The sequence below is a fragment of the Bos indicus x Bos taurus genome, chromosome 9 (genome assembly GCF_003369695.1).
Source record: "Bos indicus x Bos taurus breed Angus x Brahman F1 hybrid chromosome 9, Bos_hybrid_MaternalHap_v2.0, whole genome shotgun sequence".
NCBI classification, from domain to species: domain Eukaryota; kingdom Metazoa; phylum Chordata; class Mammalia; order Artiodactyla; family Bovidae; genus Bos; species Bos indicus x Bos taurus.
Genome location: NC_040084.1, coordinates 85,762,999 through 85,775,422, shown reverse-complemented (window position 1 = coordinate 85,775,422; position 12,424 = coordinate 85,762,999). Strand labels below are relative to the sequence as shown.

General features: G+C 43.6%; 1 protein-coding gene and 1 pseudogene across 3 annotated transcripts in view; both read right to left on the bottom strand.

The window, feature by feature from the left end:
• Window positions 1–12,424, bottom strand: part of SASH1 (SAM and SH3 domain containing 1) — a 259,539-nt gene that overhangs the window by 65,526 nt on the left and 181,589 nt on the right. For all 3 annotated transcript variants that reach the window (XM_027551788.1, XM_027551789.1, XM_027551787.1), the window contains exons 5-7: window positions 9,504–9,544; window positions 6,882–6,968; window positions 4,372–4,484 (exon numbers count right to left, since the gene is read on the bottom strand). In XM_027551788.1, coding sequence (XP_027407589.1) covers window positions 4,372–4,484; window positions 6,882–6,968; window positions 9,504–9,544 — 241 coding nt within the window. The remainder of the gene's footprint in view (window positions 1–4,371; window positions 4,485–6,881; window positions 6,969–9,503; window positions 9,545–12,424) is intronic.
• Window positions 758–2,983, bottom strand: LOC113898860 (annotated as a pseudogene).

Below are 12,424 nucleotides of genomic sequence, written 5' to 3'. Positions count from 1 at the left end.
TATGGCCTCTCTTCATGAGCCTTTAGCTGCCCACATTCCTATGATTGATGTGCAAGAGCTGCTACAAGGAAATGATTCAATAATATATGTGGGTTCTCAGCTCATAATTGCATGCTCTGGTATATCAGATGCCCAGACTCCCTTTTAAAAAAAAAGAAAAAAAAAACTGTTATCCAATTTCCCAGTTACCATAGATACGGACTCAGGCATACACCCTTCTCAGGAGAACTATCCAGGGTCAACAGTTTGAAGGAACTATTCAGTTAACAAAAAAATAAAAATCATTAAGTTAAGCTGCTGTCTTTTTAAATCACACACTGCTTACACAGAGTTAATTCGTAAACTTCATTCTCTTTAAATGCTTTTGCAACTTACAGTGGTGTTTCACATATTAGTTCCTTGCAACCTTTTTCATTTTTATCTTTGTATTGACAACTGGGTTTTTGGGAAGGTGAATCATGGACATACTCTTCACAGAGGGTAAATATTCATCAATCAGATCAAATCCATATAAACAAAGCACCGTGGGCCAAATTGTATTCATTTGAACACAGGCAAAATTTTCGCCGATATGGTGCTAGTGGTAAAGTCTCCTGCCAATGCAGGAGAATAAGAGACATGGGTTCAACCCCTGGGTGGGGAAGATCCCGTGGAGGAGGGCATGACAACCCAGTCCAGTAATCTTACCTGGAGAATTCCATGGACAGAGGAGCCTGGGAGACCACTGTCCATGGGGTCACAAGTGGGGACACGACTGAGTGACTTACACTTTCACTTTCACTTTAAAAGTTGCCCTGATACAGGAACACCGGGTGATACACCCAGCCCAGAAGAGAGAAAACCTTCTCTCCTGCTGCTGGGCTGTCCTGTCAAAACTAACATCTAGACTTTCTACCTAGGGGTCAGTTTTTGCCCCTAACTTTCCAATTAATTATTTAAATTCATTAACATTACAAAAATAACATTGCACAACAATAACAAACTACATCGAGCAACAAATCGGGACACACGTTATTAGATACCTCCTAACAAATCAAAGAAAAATTACACCTTCTTAGTAAGTCAAGACCAACGCTAGAAATTTCTCACAGGGACCACATCACCATCTTGCAAACACAGGCTCAAATTGAATTCCTCGCACTGTAACTAGGCTGTGCAATATTATCTAAAGAGTGGTAAAATGATCACAGTACATTAATTATACTGTGCATTTAATTGTGTCTAAATAGCAGCATGCAGACTTATGATAAAAATAATCTGAATCTTTGAAATATATCTCAAAGTACACTAGTGTTTAAGGAACTCTGAACTGTGTTCCACGTGCCCCAAGGGCTGTGCAAGTCAGTGCCCTGAATACCACAGATATCTACTAGCTAAACTTTTAAGGGGCATAACTTTAGAAAATTCAAATACAAAAAATGAATCGGAGGAGCTAATTATTAACATTATTTTCCCAAGTTCCTCCTTAGCTACGCTGAATGTGAAAACACATAAAAATTTAAAAATGCAAATATTTTAACCTCTTGCAGAATGTCTTATGAAACAGAATTAGACAACTCTCTGAAACAGATTATAATAATTCTTTAGTAACAGAAAAGCATTAAATACCTATGGGTCTTTTAGTCTCTGACTGACAGTGGAAGAGACACATGTCTGATGTCAGGAAAGTCCATTCTTATCATGGTCATTATAGGAGGTCTAACTCTTGATGTTTCTTTTATACAGTGATCAAATAAACTTAGATCCTTGAGCTGATCATAAGCTAAAGGAGGCAGATCCTTGGTTTTTCTTGTTTTGTCTCTGGCTAAAAGGAAGCCCATCCAGATGCCAGAAGCCAAGAATGTATCTTGCTTTGCCAAGAGCCGGCCAACAAGGTCCCCTGCTATTTCATCATCTGTCAAAGGACACCCACCTTTGTGTGCAAAATCTAATAAAGCTTGGAAAATGTTATCAATTTTTTCTTTAATCTGTTTCTGGATTGCCTTATAGAAAACATTCTTGGTGTCTTGATGGGCTCTATTCTATAGGCAAAGGCAGCCAGACTGGCAACAGCCAGGCTCCAGGACTAAAACTCCATCCACATCCACACAGCTGTGCCACCTTTTCATGGAGTTGACTCCTGGTTTGACTCCATGCAAACAACGGCTAGCTGATAAAGGTATCAGCTCAGAAAGAGCATCTAATTTTTTTTCCTCCCCAACTTTGAAAGTATTCTTTTGTTTCCTTTTCAATTATAGAAACGTGCCCCTCAAGTTGACAGTGTTAACTTTTGACTGTGTTAACTCAGTTGATGCTTTTAACATTTTCTTCTGCTCCAAGAAAACTGAGTTTGATGCATGCTATGCAACTCTCTTGCCAAACACGGATGCTGTCAGGATGAGCAGACAGCTTCTGCATTCAGAGCTTCCATTTTATGACTACACAAGGCATGTAACAGTATCACTCCCCAGACTGTAAGGACACAACTTGCCCACCATGGTAAAATATGGTAATATAGGTCTGTGTTTCTCACATGCATTTTCTAGGAATTCAACTGGACTTTTTCCAAGTTGGCAACCCACTCCAGTACTCTTCCCTGGAAAATCCCATGGACGGAGGAGCCTGGTAGGCTGCAGTCCATGGGGTCGCTAAGTTGGACACGACTGAGCAACTTCACCTTCCCTTTCCACTTTCATGCATTGGAGAAGGAAATGGCAACCCACTCCAGTGTTCTTGCCTGGAGAATCCCAGGGACGGGGGAGCCTGGTGGGCTGCTGTCTATGGGGTTGCACAGAATCGGACACGACTGAGGTGACTTAGCAGCAGCAGCAGCATGACACGCTCAAGGAATGGCACTGTAGAGAAGATGTACGGTGGATGTATTGCCCCAGCTAGGTTGGTGGCTAAAGGTGGGTGGGGCAGTGGGAGACCAGACTGAGGGTGAAGGGCAGGTGAAGGTGATCAGCAGCATGGACAGGATGTTGTCACTTGTCACCTTCTTCATCACTGCCCCAGCACAGCTTCAGCCCACCAGGGATGCTGGCGGTTGAGATCACCCCTGCTCCTCTTCAATAGAGCGAGAGAAGCCGGCAGGCGGGCATCTGGTGGTGACCTTAGACCTCAGGTCTCCTAGGACAGGTCCCACCTCCCACTGCCCTCAGGCATTTTTTTCCCCGAGGATTGTCTCAGCAACATATTAAATGTTTTTTTAAATTACTGATGTGTACAGTCGGGTATTCTATAAATTTAGCTGGGTTTTCCTGATGGCTCAGCAGTAAAAAATCCGCCTGCCAATGCACGCAACCCAGGTTCGATCCCTGTCAGGAAGATTTCCTGGAGAGGGAAATGGCAACTCACTCCAGTATTCTTGCCTGGAAAATCCCATGAACAGAGGAGCCTGGAGGGCTACAGTCCGTGGGGTCGCAAGAGTCGGACACGACTTAAGTGATTAAACCATCTCTCAGTATGTTTGTCACTATTTCAAGGTTTCATGCCTTCAAGATTCTGTTTCATGGTAAAGTCATACCTCACTCAATGATTCCTTAGTGACCTGAAATTCTAAATCTGCCTAATTTATGACTTGTCTACCATGTGAACCAAGTATTCAAAGTCAAAGTCAAGAATTAATCAGTCAGTTAGTTGGGCAACAAAGTGGGAAATCTCTTAGGAACTGCTATCTTGCTATCATAAATGCTACTCCAGTGTCCTAAAGGCTTCTTTTAATGCCTAATTTAACTCAGAGCAAAACACACACACACACACACACACACACACACAATAAACTGTAATTAATATCTACTTAGAAATGAAAGCAAGCAAAAGTTTAAGGTTTAGAGATATAGCTTGTCTTTTTATTCAAAGTTTAATTTGTAGAAGGCTTCTTTTAGAACTAGCGTTTATAATGGTTCCGTTTAACTTTTCCTTGGTGTTTACTGAGTAATCTATCATTATCAGTCTATCCATTTACCCTTTGATGCCCCTGTCCTAGTCTCTTTGAGCTGCTATAACCAATCACCATAGACCGGGTGGCTTATAAACAACAGAAATTTCTCATAGTGCTGGAGGCTGGGAAGTCCAAGATCAAGGAGGTGGCAGATTTAGTGTCTGATGATGCCTGACTTCCTGGTTCACAGACAGCATGTGTCCTCACACAGGGGAAGGGGTAAAGGAGCTCCCCATGGCCTCTTTTATAAGCTCACTAATCCCATTCATAAGGGCTCCACTCTGAAGAGCTAATCACCTTCCAAAGGTCTCATCTCCAAATTAGGATTTAATATATAAATTTGGGGGGATGGGGGGAGGACAAAAACATTTAGTCTATAGCCATCCTCAACATTTTTCAATGTAAGGAGGTCAGGTGCTCACAAATGTAAACCAGACATCCACTCTTACCCGAGCAAGCGCTTCTTCGATGGTGATCATCTTTTCCTTGACCATCATCATCAACTGAATCCGTTCCTCATCACTCATTGTTATCTCGCTTGCAACGTAACCCACATCTTCTCCTAGAGATCAAAGAAGAAAAACAATAAGAATGAGAAAGATAACAGAAAGATAAAACAGGATGCCAGTCTTGATTGTGTGTCATCTAGGACTAAAGGATGTGATTCAGGACCCTGTTCTTGATGGAGCCACAGGAGCAGGAATGGGCTGCATTTGGGGAAGCCAGTGAGCCCGTCTCACTGGAAAACAGCTCCAGGAACATATGGATGTTACCATGGAAACAAATCCTTCAAAATGATCAGAGATTTTGTGACAGAGGGTATAGTGGAGGAGTTTTGGAAGAAGACTAACAGGGAGTTTGGAGTGACCAGTCAGGCAGAGACCCAATTTAAAGATCCAGTTAGAGGAGACAAGCACTCCTGGGCTTCTTCAGACAAGGGTTGTCCATGTCCTTCCAGTTCAAACATTAACAAGAAGAAAATGTTTCTATGGAAGATGGGAAGAGAATCCTCTTTCAAGACAGAGAACTTGAAGGTCACAGTGTCTGCCGCAGAGCAAAGCTCACAGCCTGGTAAAAGCCTGTGAAGTGTGTTAGTCACTCAGTCGTGTCCAGCTCCTTGCGTCCCTTGTGGACTGTAGCCCGCCAAGCTCTTCTTTCCATGGAACTCTCCAGGCAAGAATACAGGAGTAGGTAAAAGCCTAGATTTTTATAAAACAGTTTGACTGGTGTTCCTCAGGGGACATGCACAAGTAAATATAATCACAGGCGTGAAGTATTTTCAGTTCATTAGAAGAAAGGTACTATCTATGTGGATATCTGCAAGTGCCTCTGTCATAAATATGTTTCCACCCTGTGAGGGGAACTCAACTTCCAGTCTGGAATTGAAGGCAGCCAGAACTGCAGAGGGAAAGAGAACTCCTCGATTAGCATCCTTTGGCAGAGTTTTCCTGAAAAGCGAACATAGCCATCTGCTCTCAATACGAGAGCCACGTTGGCGTAGGTGCCTCTGATCAGCGCGTGGGGAGGTTATGTCAGGCGCAGACGTGCTGTCACATGTAGCTGGAGTTCTTACCCCTCACCTTTCTCCTCCACCACGTCTTTCCCACACACACATCACCACCATCGGTGTCGTCAGGATGCTGCACTACGGACTAAACGAGTCTGGCTGCAGACTTGTGGGAATGCATCGCGGTCAGAACCTACCTTGGAATTTATGTTCCCCTGTGTTTCCTTATCTCATTTCCATTTTGTAATCAATCAGTCCAGAAACACCGCTCAAGTTCCCTTCGCCACTCAGTCCCCTTGTGCGAGAAGAGTGATGGTGTGTGCCAGGTAAGGGGAGAGAGAGCCTTGGCGGTGATTCATTTTACTATCTGCAACACCTCCGGTGGTGGAGGGAGTTGCTTGGGTTTAAAAAGAAATCCACGTGAGCCGATGAACTGTTGGCTTCCTCCCGCCGTCTCTCTCCTTTTCTTCCTTTCTACATAAGATTTTGTTAGAATCCGGGGTTTACTTTGAATCTCAAGTGATGCTGGGTGTGTCCCCAAAAAGGAGAAACTGTGAATGTTTAAGTATAACTCCCTTAGAGCAAGACAACTTAAATAAGCCCACTGATGACTGCCAAGGAACCAGGTGTGCCCCTGGCATACAGGCTGCCTGTGTTTCTCGTTTCCGTGTGTATGAATAACTGTGTATTCTGCACAGGGTAGGACACTGAGATTTCGTGAAAGAAAAGAAGTCATGCCAGTGGTGAGCAACTAAAAATGTTCATCTAATGATAACCTTATCCAGCCAGACTGCAATCTGGAAGTAGCTTTGTTTCCCCTCCCTGTCTGAATGCTGGAGAAACATAAATTATATAACTGGGCCTCAAAGGGATGACATATTTACTTACTATATAAACAACAACAAAAGACATGGCCAAGAGGAGGGCAGGACTCCCTTCACAAAGCAGCCTGGGCAAATTCCCATGATGTCAGCCCATTAGACAGAGTTTCCGGGGGAACAGCCCCGTAACTGTCCCTGCCACAGAAAAGCACCAGAGTTCAGAAGACTGCAAAGGCCCCAAGTGGCAGGGCAGGGGGGAGGGTCCAAAACTAACAAACGCCAAGACTTTCTAGACCCTTTTAGGGCCGATCTTGGCCAGGAAAGATCTCCCTGAGGTTGATGTGATTGAGAAAAGGAAAGATTTGGTCTCTGCTGTCAGATCTATGGAAAGAAAGGGCTGTGAACTCTTTCCATTTTGTTTTCTTTGATTTAAAAAAAAAAGAAAAGAAAAAAAGAAAACCCACTGGGATGAAGTCTTAAAGTAATGATAGGAATGTCAGAAAAGCTGAACAGTTTATGGGCACATGCAATGACTTATTCTAACTTACAGCATCCATTTAGATTAGCAGCCCAAACGTCTTAACATTTTAGAGCTGAAAGGACCTACTGTCCGCCAGCTGTGTTACAGTACCTTTTGAAGTCTGTCTCATTATTCCTTTCTGATTCTTTCGGAAGTTCTGCCAGAAATACTTATTTTTCTTCTTCCAATCTCCCTTTCCTTTAAAAAAAGGCACAAGCAATAAATTCATTAATAACCAAAGTAACCTCTTCCTTACAATTCAAAGCTTGTCAGAATACTTTGATTTCACAAAAAAAGACAGTTTTTCTCTTTCAGTTTTGTGAAAAGACTTAGAAATGCCTATAAAGTTGTTTAAAAGAAATGCAAATTTCCTAAGAGCAAGAAATGGTACAATGGAGTTAAGACGAGAAATAAAGAAACATCAAAAAAAAAAGCAGGCAAAACATGCATACTTATACTCACTTTGATGTCTGTTTAACTACTGTGTCTAATTCTGCCTTGTCTTGTGGTATAGTTTCCCCCCTTGGTCTCAGCCACAATGATTTCAACTGAACCACAAATAGGATGCTTTAAAAAGTTAACTTTGTTTTGTTGTTATTTCTGTTGTTGATCTACCCTTGATTTTTTTCTGTTATCCCAGCTTTGTGAAGAGAACAGAATGGTTGATGTATGCTGGGCACACTGGTGAGTCAGGCTGGTTTCACAGGTCTGTGGGGCTGACCCACCCTTCTCCCTTTGGTGTGGGTCTAGCTATGACATGGGCGGGGTGTGAGTCCCACCTCTCTGATACTCAGGTTACCTGGTGACCTACCTACAGCTCACCCAGGGCACCGTGATGAGAAAAGCAAACTGCCACCCTGCTGTGACATCTCCCAACTAGACACGCCCCCCTACACCTCCATCTTTCCCAGATGGTTCTGGGTGACTTTGATGTGAAACACAAATTCACTGTCATGGCTAGACATTTTTCCTATCTGGTCGGCCTGTGATCCTCAGGAACATGTAATACTTTTTAAAAAGCAAGAGGAGAGGGGTCAAGTGAGGAAAAGGAAAGAACAGGGTGGCCCTTTATTCTTTAAAAATCAAATGAAGCGGCGGCAGCCCTATCTGTTCTCAGGGACAGGGCACACCCGAAGCTGCGGCTTCATCACCCGTTTGGGGTCTGGTTGCTGGAAACAGGGCCCTGTGGAGTGACATGCTATTGGCTTCCATGGTATAGACTGGTGGTGCCAGGCAGTGCAGCATGAAACAGACCCATGGAAACCCCATGCCTAGGGCTCCCATGCTAAGGGCATCATTTGTCAAAGCAGGATGCCCTCACTACGCTCTGACAACCCCCAGAACCACTGGAGGGAAACCAGAGCCCGGGGCCTGAGGCTGCCTCTGCTCTCAGCATCTGGAAGGTGCCTGCTGCCTTTGGGCTAAACAAGACAGCAAGTATCAGCCATGAAAGGTGGCAGCAGAAACGGGATTAGTAATACCTCTCTCTCAGGCAATCTCAGAATAGGATTTTTCTCTTGTAAGCTATGCTTCCCTGGTGGCTCAGCTGGTAAAGAATTCGCCTGCAGTGCGGAAGACTTGGGTTCGATCCCTGGGTTGGGAAGATCCCCCAGAGAAGGGAACAGCTACCCACTCCAGTATTCTGGTCTGGAGAATTCCATGGACTGTATAGTCCATGGGCTCGTAAAGAGTCGGACACAGCTGAGTGATTTTCACTTTCACTTTCTTGTAAGCTATACTCTCCTCTCCTCCCATTTTAATATTTTTGAAATGGGTGTGCAGCTTTAAAAAAAAAATGGCAAGACCTAACAATCTCCAGCATTGACCATATCCACTTTGTATCTAATGGCATATCTCACTTAACGCTCACTAACGCTGAACATATGATGTATTCCTATTTCCATTTGGTGGATGAGAAAACCAAGGCTTAGAGAGACAAGCGACTTGCCCGAGGTCATAACTAGGCAGCTGGTAGAGTCACGATTCAAATCCTAATCAAAGACTGACTTCAGCACTTACGCTCCTAATTATGACTACTTTGCCAGACTTTCTTGGAGCAAAACAGAATAAAATGTGACAAAATTAGAAAAGTCGATTTTATAACCAAGGAAATAAACTACAGAACATATAAATTGTGCATAATCTTTCGTTCAAAAGCTCCAAATTGAAGGATTTACCCTAAAGACTGGAGAAGGAAATGGCAACCCACTCCAGTGTTCTTGCCTGGGAAATTCCATGGACAGAGGAGCCTGGCGGGCTACAGGCCATGGGGTTGCAATGAGAGCGACACGACTGAACAACTGAGCACACACCCTAAAGACATGATCATGGGTAGGCTCAAGGATTTTCAGGGGTAGCAGCACTTCTCTGTGATAGAGAAAAAACTGCAAACAACTTACAAGCCCAGCAAAGAAGAGACTGGCTGTCTGAATTATGGCATACCCAACATGACAGATTACTATGCAGACTCTAGAATTTTACTGTGAAAAGGACTCAATCATATAGGGACATGCTCAGGATATATTCAGTTGTAGAATATGATCCAAATTATGCTTTTTAAAACCCACATAAACACAGAAAATAAGGGGAAAGCTGTCAAAATCTTAACAACGTTTATTTCTGGATGGAAGGGTTCTTTGTAGGTTTTGTGTGTTCACATATTTATATGGTCTATAAAGCATCAAAAGGAAATAATTCATTAGCAATGGTTAAACCAAGAAAAGTGGTACTGACCTACAGAGCTGTCTTCCGAGTTTGACTTATGGAGAGGATTCCTACAAAAGAAAAACAAGTGTGATTATCAAGGAACCTTACCTTCATGTGAGACCTGAAGACCCTCCTAACTAGTGAGACCCAGCATCAATCAGCTTAACGGAGCCCGGCAAATTTCTACAGAATATTAACCAACAGCCTTTCCCAGCCATCTGCCACCTTTCTAGAAACATGCTAATGTGCCACTTGTCAACACTAATTAAAGATTCACTCCAGGGTACGACCTATATTAAATGAAGGGAATGGACTTGACTGGGTGATCATTGAAGTATCTGTCATTTCTGTGAATCATTATCTACATGCTAAGTTATTTCCATTAAGAGGTCCTTCAGGGACGTCCTTGGTGGTCCAGTGGTTACGAATCCAATTGCAAGGGAGGGGACGCGGGTTCAATCCCTGGTCAGGGAACTAAGACCCCACACGTGACGGAGCAACTAGGCCCACAGCCGTGCCCCACAACTACGGAGCCACAACAACAATCCCCGCGTGCCACAACTAAGACCTCACAGGTCAAATAAATAAATACATAAATGCTTTTTTTAAAAAAGTCTTTCATATAAATGGGAAAGACCAATGAGAACACAGACCCAGCAGATGGGTCATAATGAGAAGATAGTCCCAGTATATGAGTAAGGTGGTCATCTGGAGGAGAGGTCAGGAGGTGCAGAGGTCCAAGGACAAGCCACAGGAGACCGGAAGCCCCAGGTAGGGAGCAGCCAGGATGCAGCTCCTCTGGTCGCTTGCTGCCATCTGGCAAGTGGGCTACATGTCTCACTAGATCCTCCAGGTGCAAAGTGAAGCCAGAAGTATACACTTTTTTTTTTTTTTCACAAGAGCTTCACCTTTTTAAGTGATGGCAAATAACTCAATGTTTTTAAAAATGTGTCCAAGTTCATTAATACATGTCTGGGCATCTGATTTGGCCCATACCCTCCCCTCCCCAGGCTGCCAGTGTGTGAACCTGAAATGTGAACTCGGTCCCAGACCAGGTGATTAAACCTTTCTCCAGAAAATACATAGACAGATGCCAACTTAAAGAAAGAAGGCAGAAGAACCAAAGAAAGTTCACATTGTTTTTTTTCAAAAGGGGAAGAGCCAAGGTGGAACAGCATCTTCCACCAGGTGGGTCCAGAGTGAGAGGTAAGCACAGTGTCCCTGAGTTTGCTGAGCAGGAAAGCCAGGAAGAAGGAATCTGCATCAGAACACAAGCAGGGGAGCTCAGAGGATGTACGCCTGAATCTCCACTGCACCTATATCCACCCAGGGCAGAGCGCGGAGGCGGCATCCGGTGAAATACTCTTTAGTGTGAGAAGGGCAGAGTTCCACGGAAACAATCAGGAAGAGAAGTACTGTGTTGGCCCAAAAGTTTACTCGAGTTATTCCATAATATCTTACAGAAGAACCTGAGTGAACTTTTTGCCCAATATAGTGACCAAAAAAGAACCTACAGAACTTAAGTTGACCAGACAGGGGCTGGGGTCTTCCTCTCATGCAGAGCCACCTGTGATAAGTCATCTCTCTTTGGAATAACTGCATCGATGCTGGCTGATGGCTGACCGACATTTGAGAATGGAAGCACCTTCAGAGCCCAAGTCTGCGAGAAAAGTGTTTCTGACTAGCACAAAAGGTGGATTGACTCCTACTGTCCATGAGGGGACAGAGTTAAGAACAAAGAACAGAAAACAGGGGAAAGGACTCGACTACTGAAGAGCTAGACCTGTAGCCGAGTTTCTCGCCCATACTACCATGCCGCCAACACAAAAAGACAAAAGGAAAACCTACCTTTCAACACATTTTGCCAGATTTAGCTTCCAAAATACACTCTCTTCCTTTTGATCCACACAGTAAATGGAAATACCTAAACAAATATTTACCTGAAAGGCTTCCATGAAACAACCACCTCAAAGTTTCATTCTTTCGGTACAATGACTCAGTGTTGATGCTACTGTGAGTAAGGTACATGGACAATCATGAAGAAGTGGAGCTCACAAAGGGGGGAGGATGACAAAAGGGAATAAATACGCGCGAAGAAGGAGAAGCAACAGCTGACGGACGACGGGGAAGGAGGGGAGGGGCACGGGGTGGTGGAAGTAAGAACAGGAAGGACGAGGAACTGGAGGAGAAGCAGCGGCCACACATTCGAGCCAAGTGCTCAGGGTCACAAAGGGAGAAGCCAGGCACAACGCCCGCAGACAACAGAGTGAAGCCCTGGCTAGGTGAGTGGGGATTAAGGCAGGAAAGTAATATTGATGCTGAAGGTTTGAATTCTTAAACTTTTTTTTTTAATTTTATTCTGTTGCATTTGTAGCTCAGTCTACCTTATGGCAACCAGCTATGACCAACCAGCACCATCAGCAGGCTTTCTGTAGATGACCTCTGACAGCAAAGGAAGTGGCACATCGAGTTTTAGACTCGCTCTTAGGACTAGGAAAGTCTTGACCTAATGGCTTAGTACCAAACATTTCAACTATCCCTAGCTCTTGATAAACTAGTGAACTATGTAAGAAACTAAAAATATGTATATGTCTTTCACTTTTCCTGAAAGAAATGTTTCCATGGGAAAATGGTCTAAAGAAATAGTAGTTTTTTCCAGTCCTTTGCTGATTTAGAATAATATGCTTTATTGAGTTGTAAGGAATTTTACCCACTGTTTAATTCAACCCCAGTTTTGCAGGAAAGCCTAGTCTCCAGAGGCACAAGGCTCCCTGACTGGTTAGAGGCCAGCAAGGAGCTGTACTGAGGCACTGTTAGCTTGGTTGTCTTTCCAAAATATACTCAAGTCTCCCTACCTGGATATAGTGCATATAAAGTTGTCTGAAAAATTCAAACATTGATTTCTAATTTTTCAACCCATTTTTCCAAAATTCACATTACAGAAAATT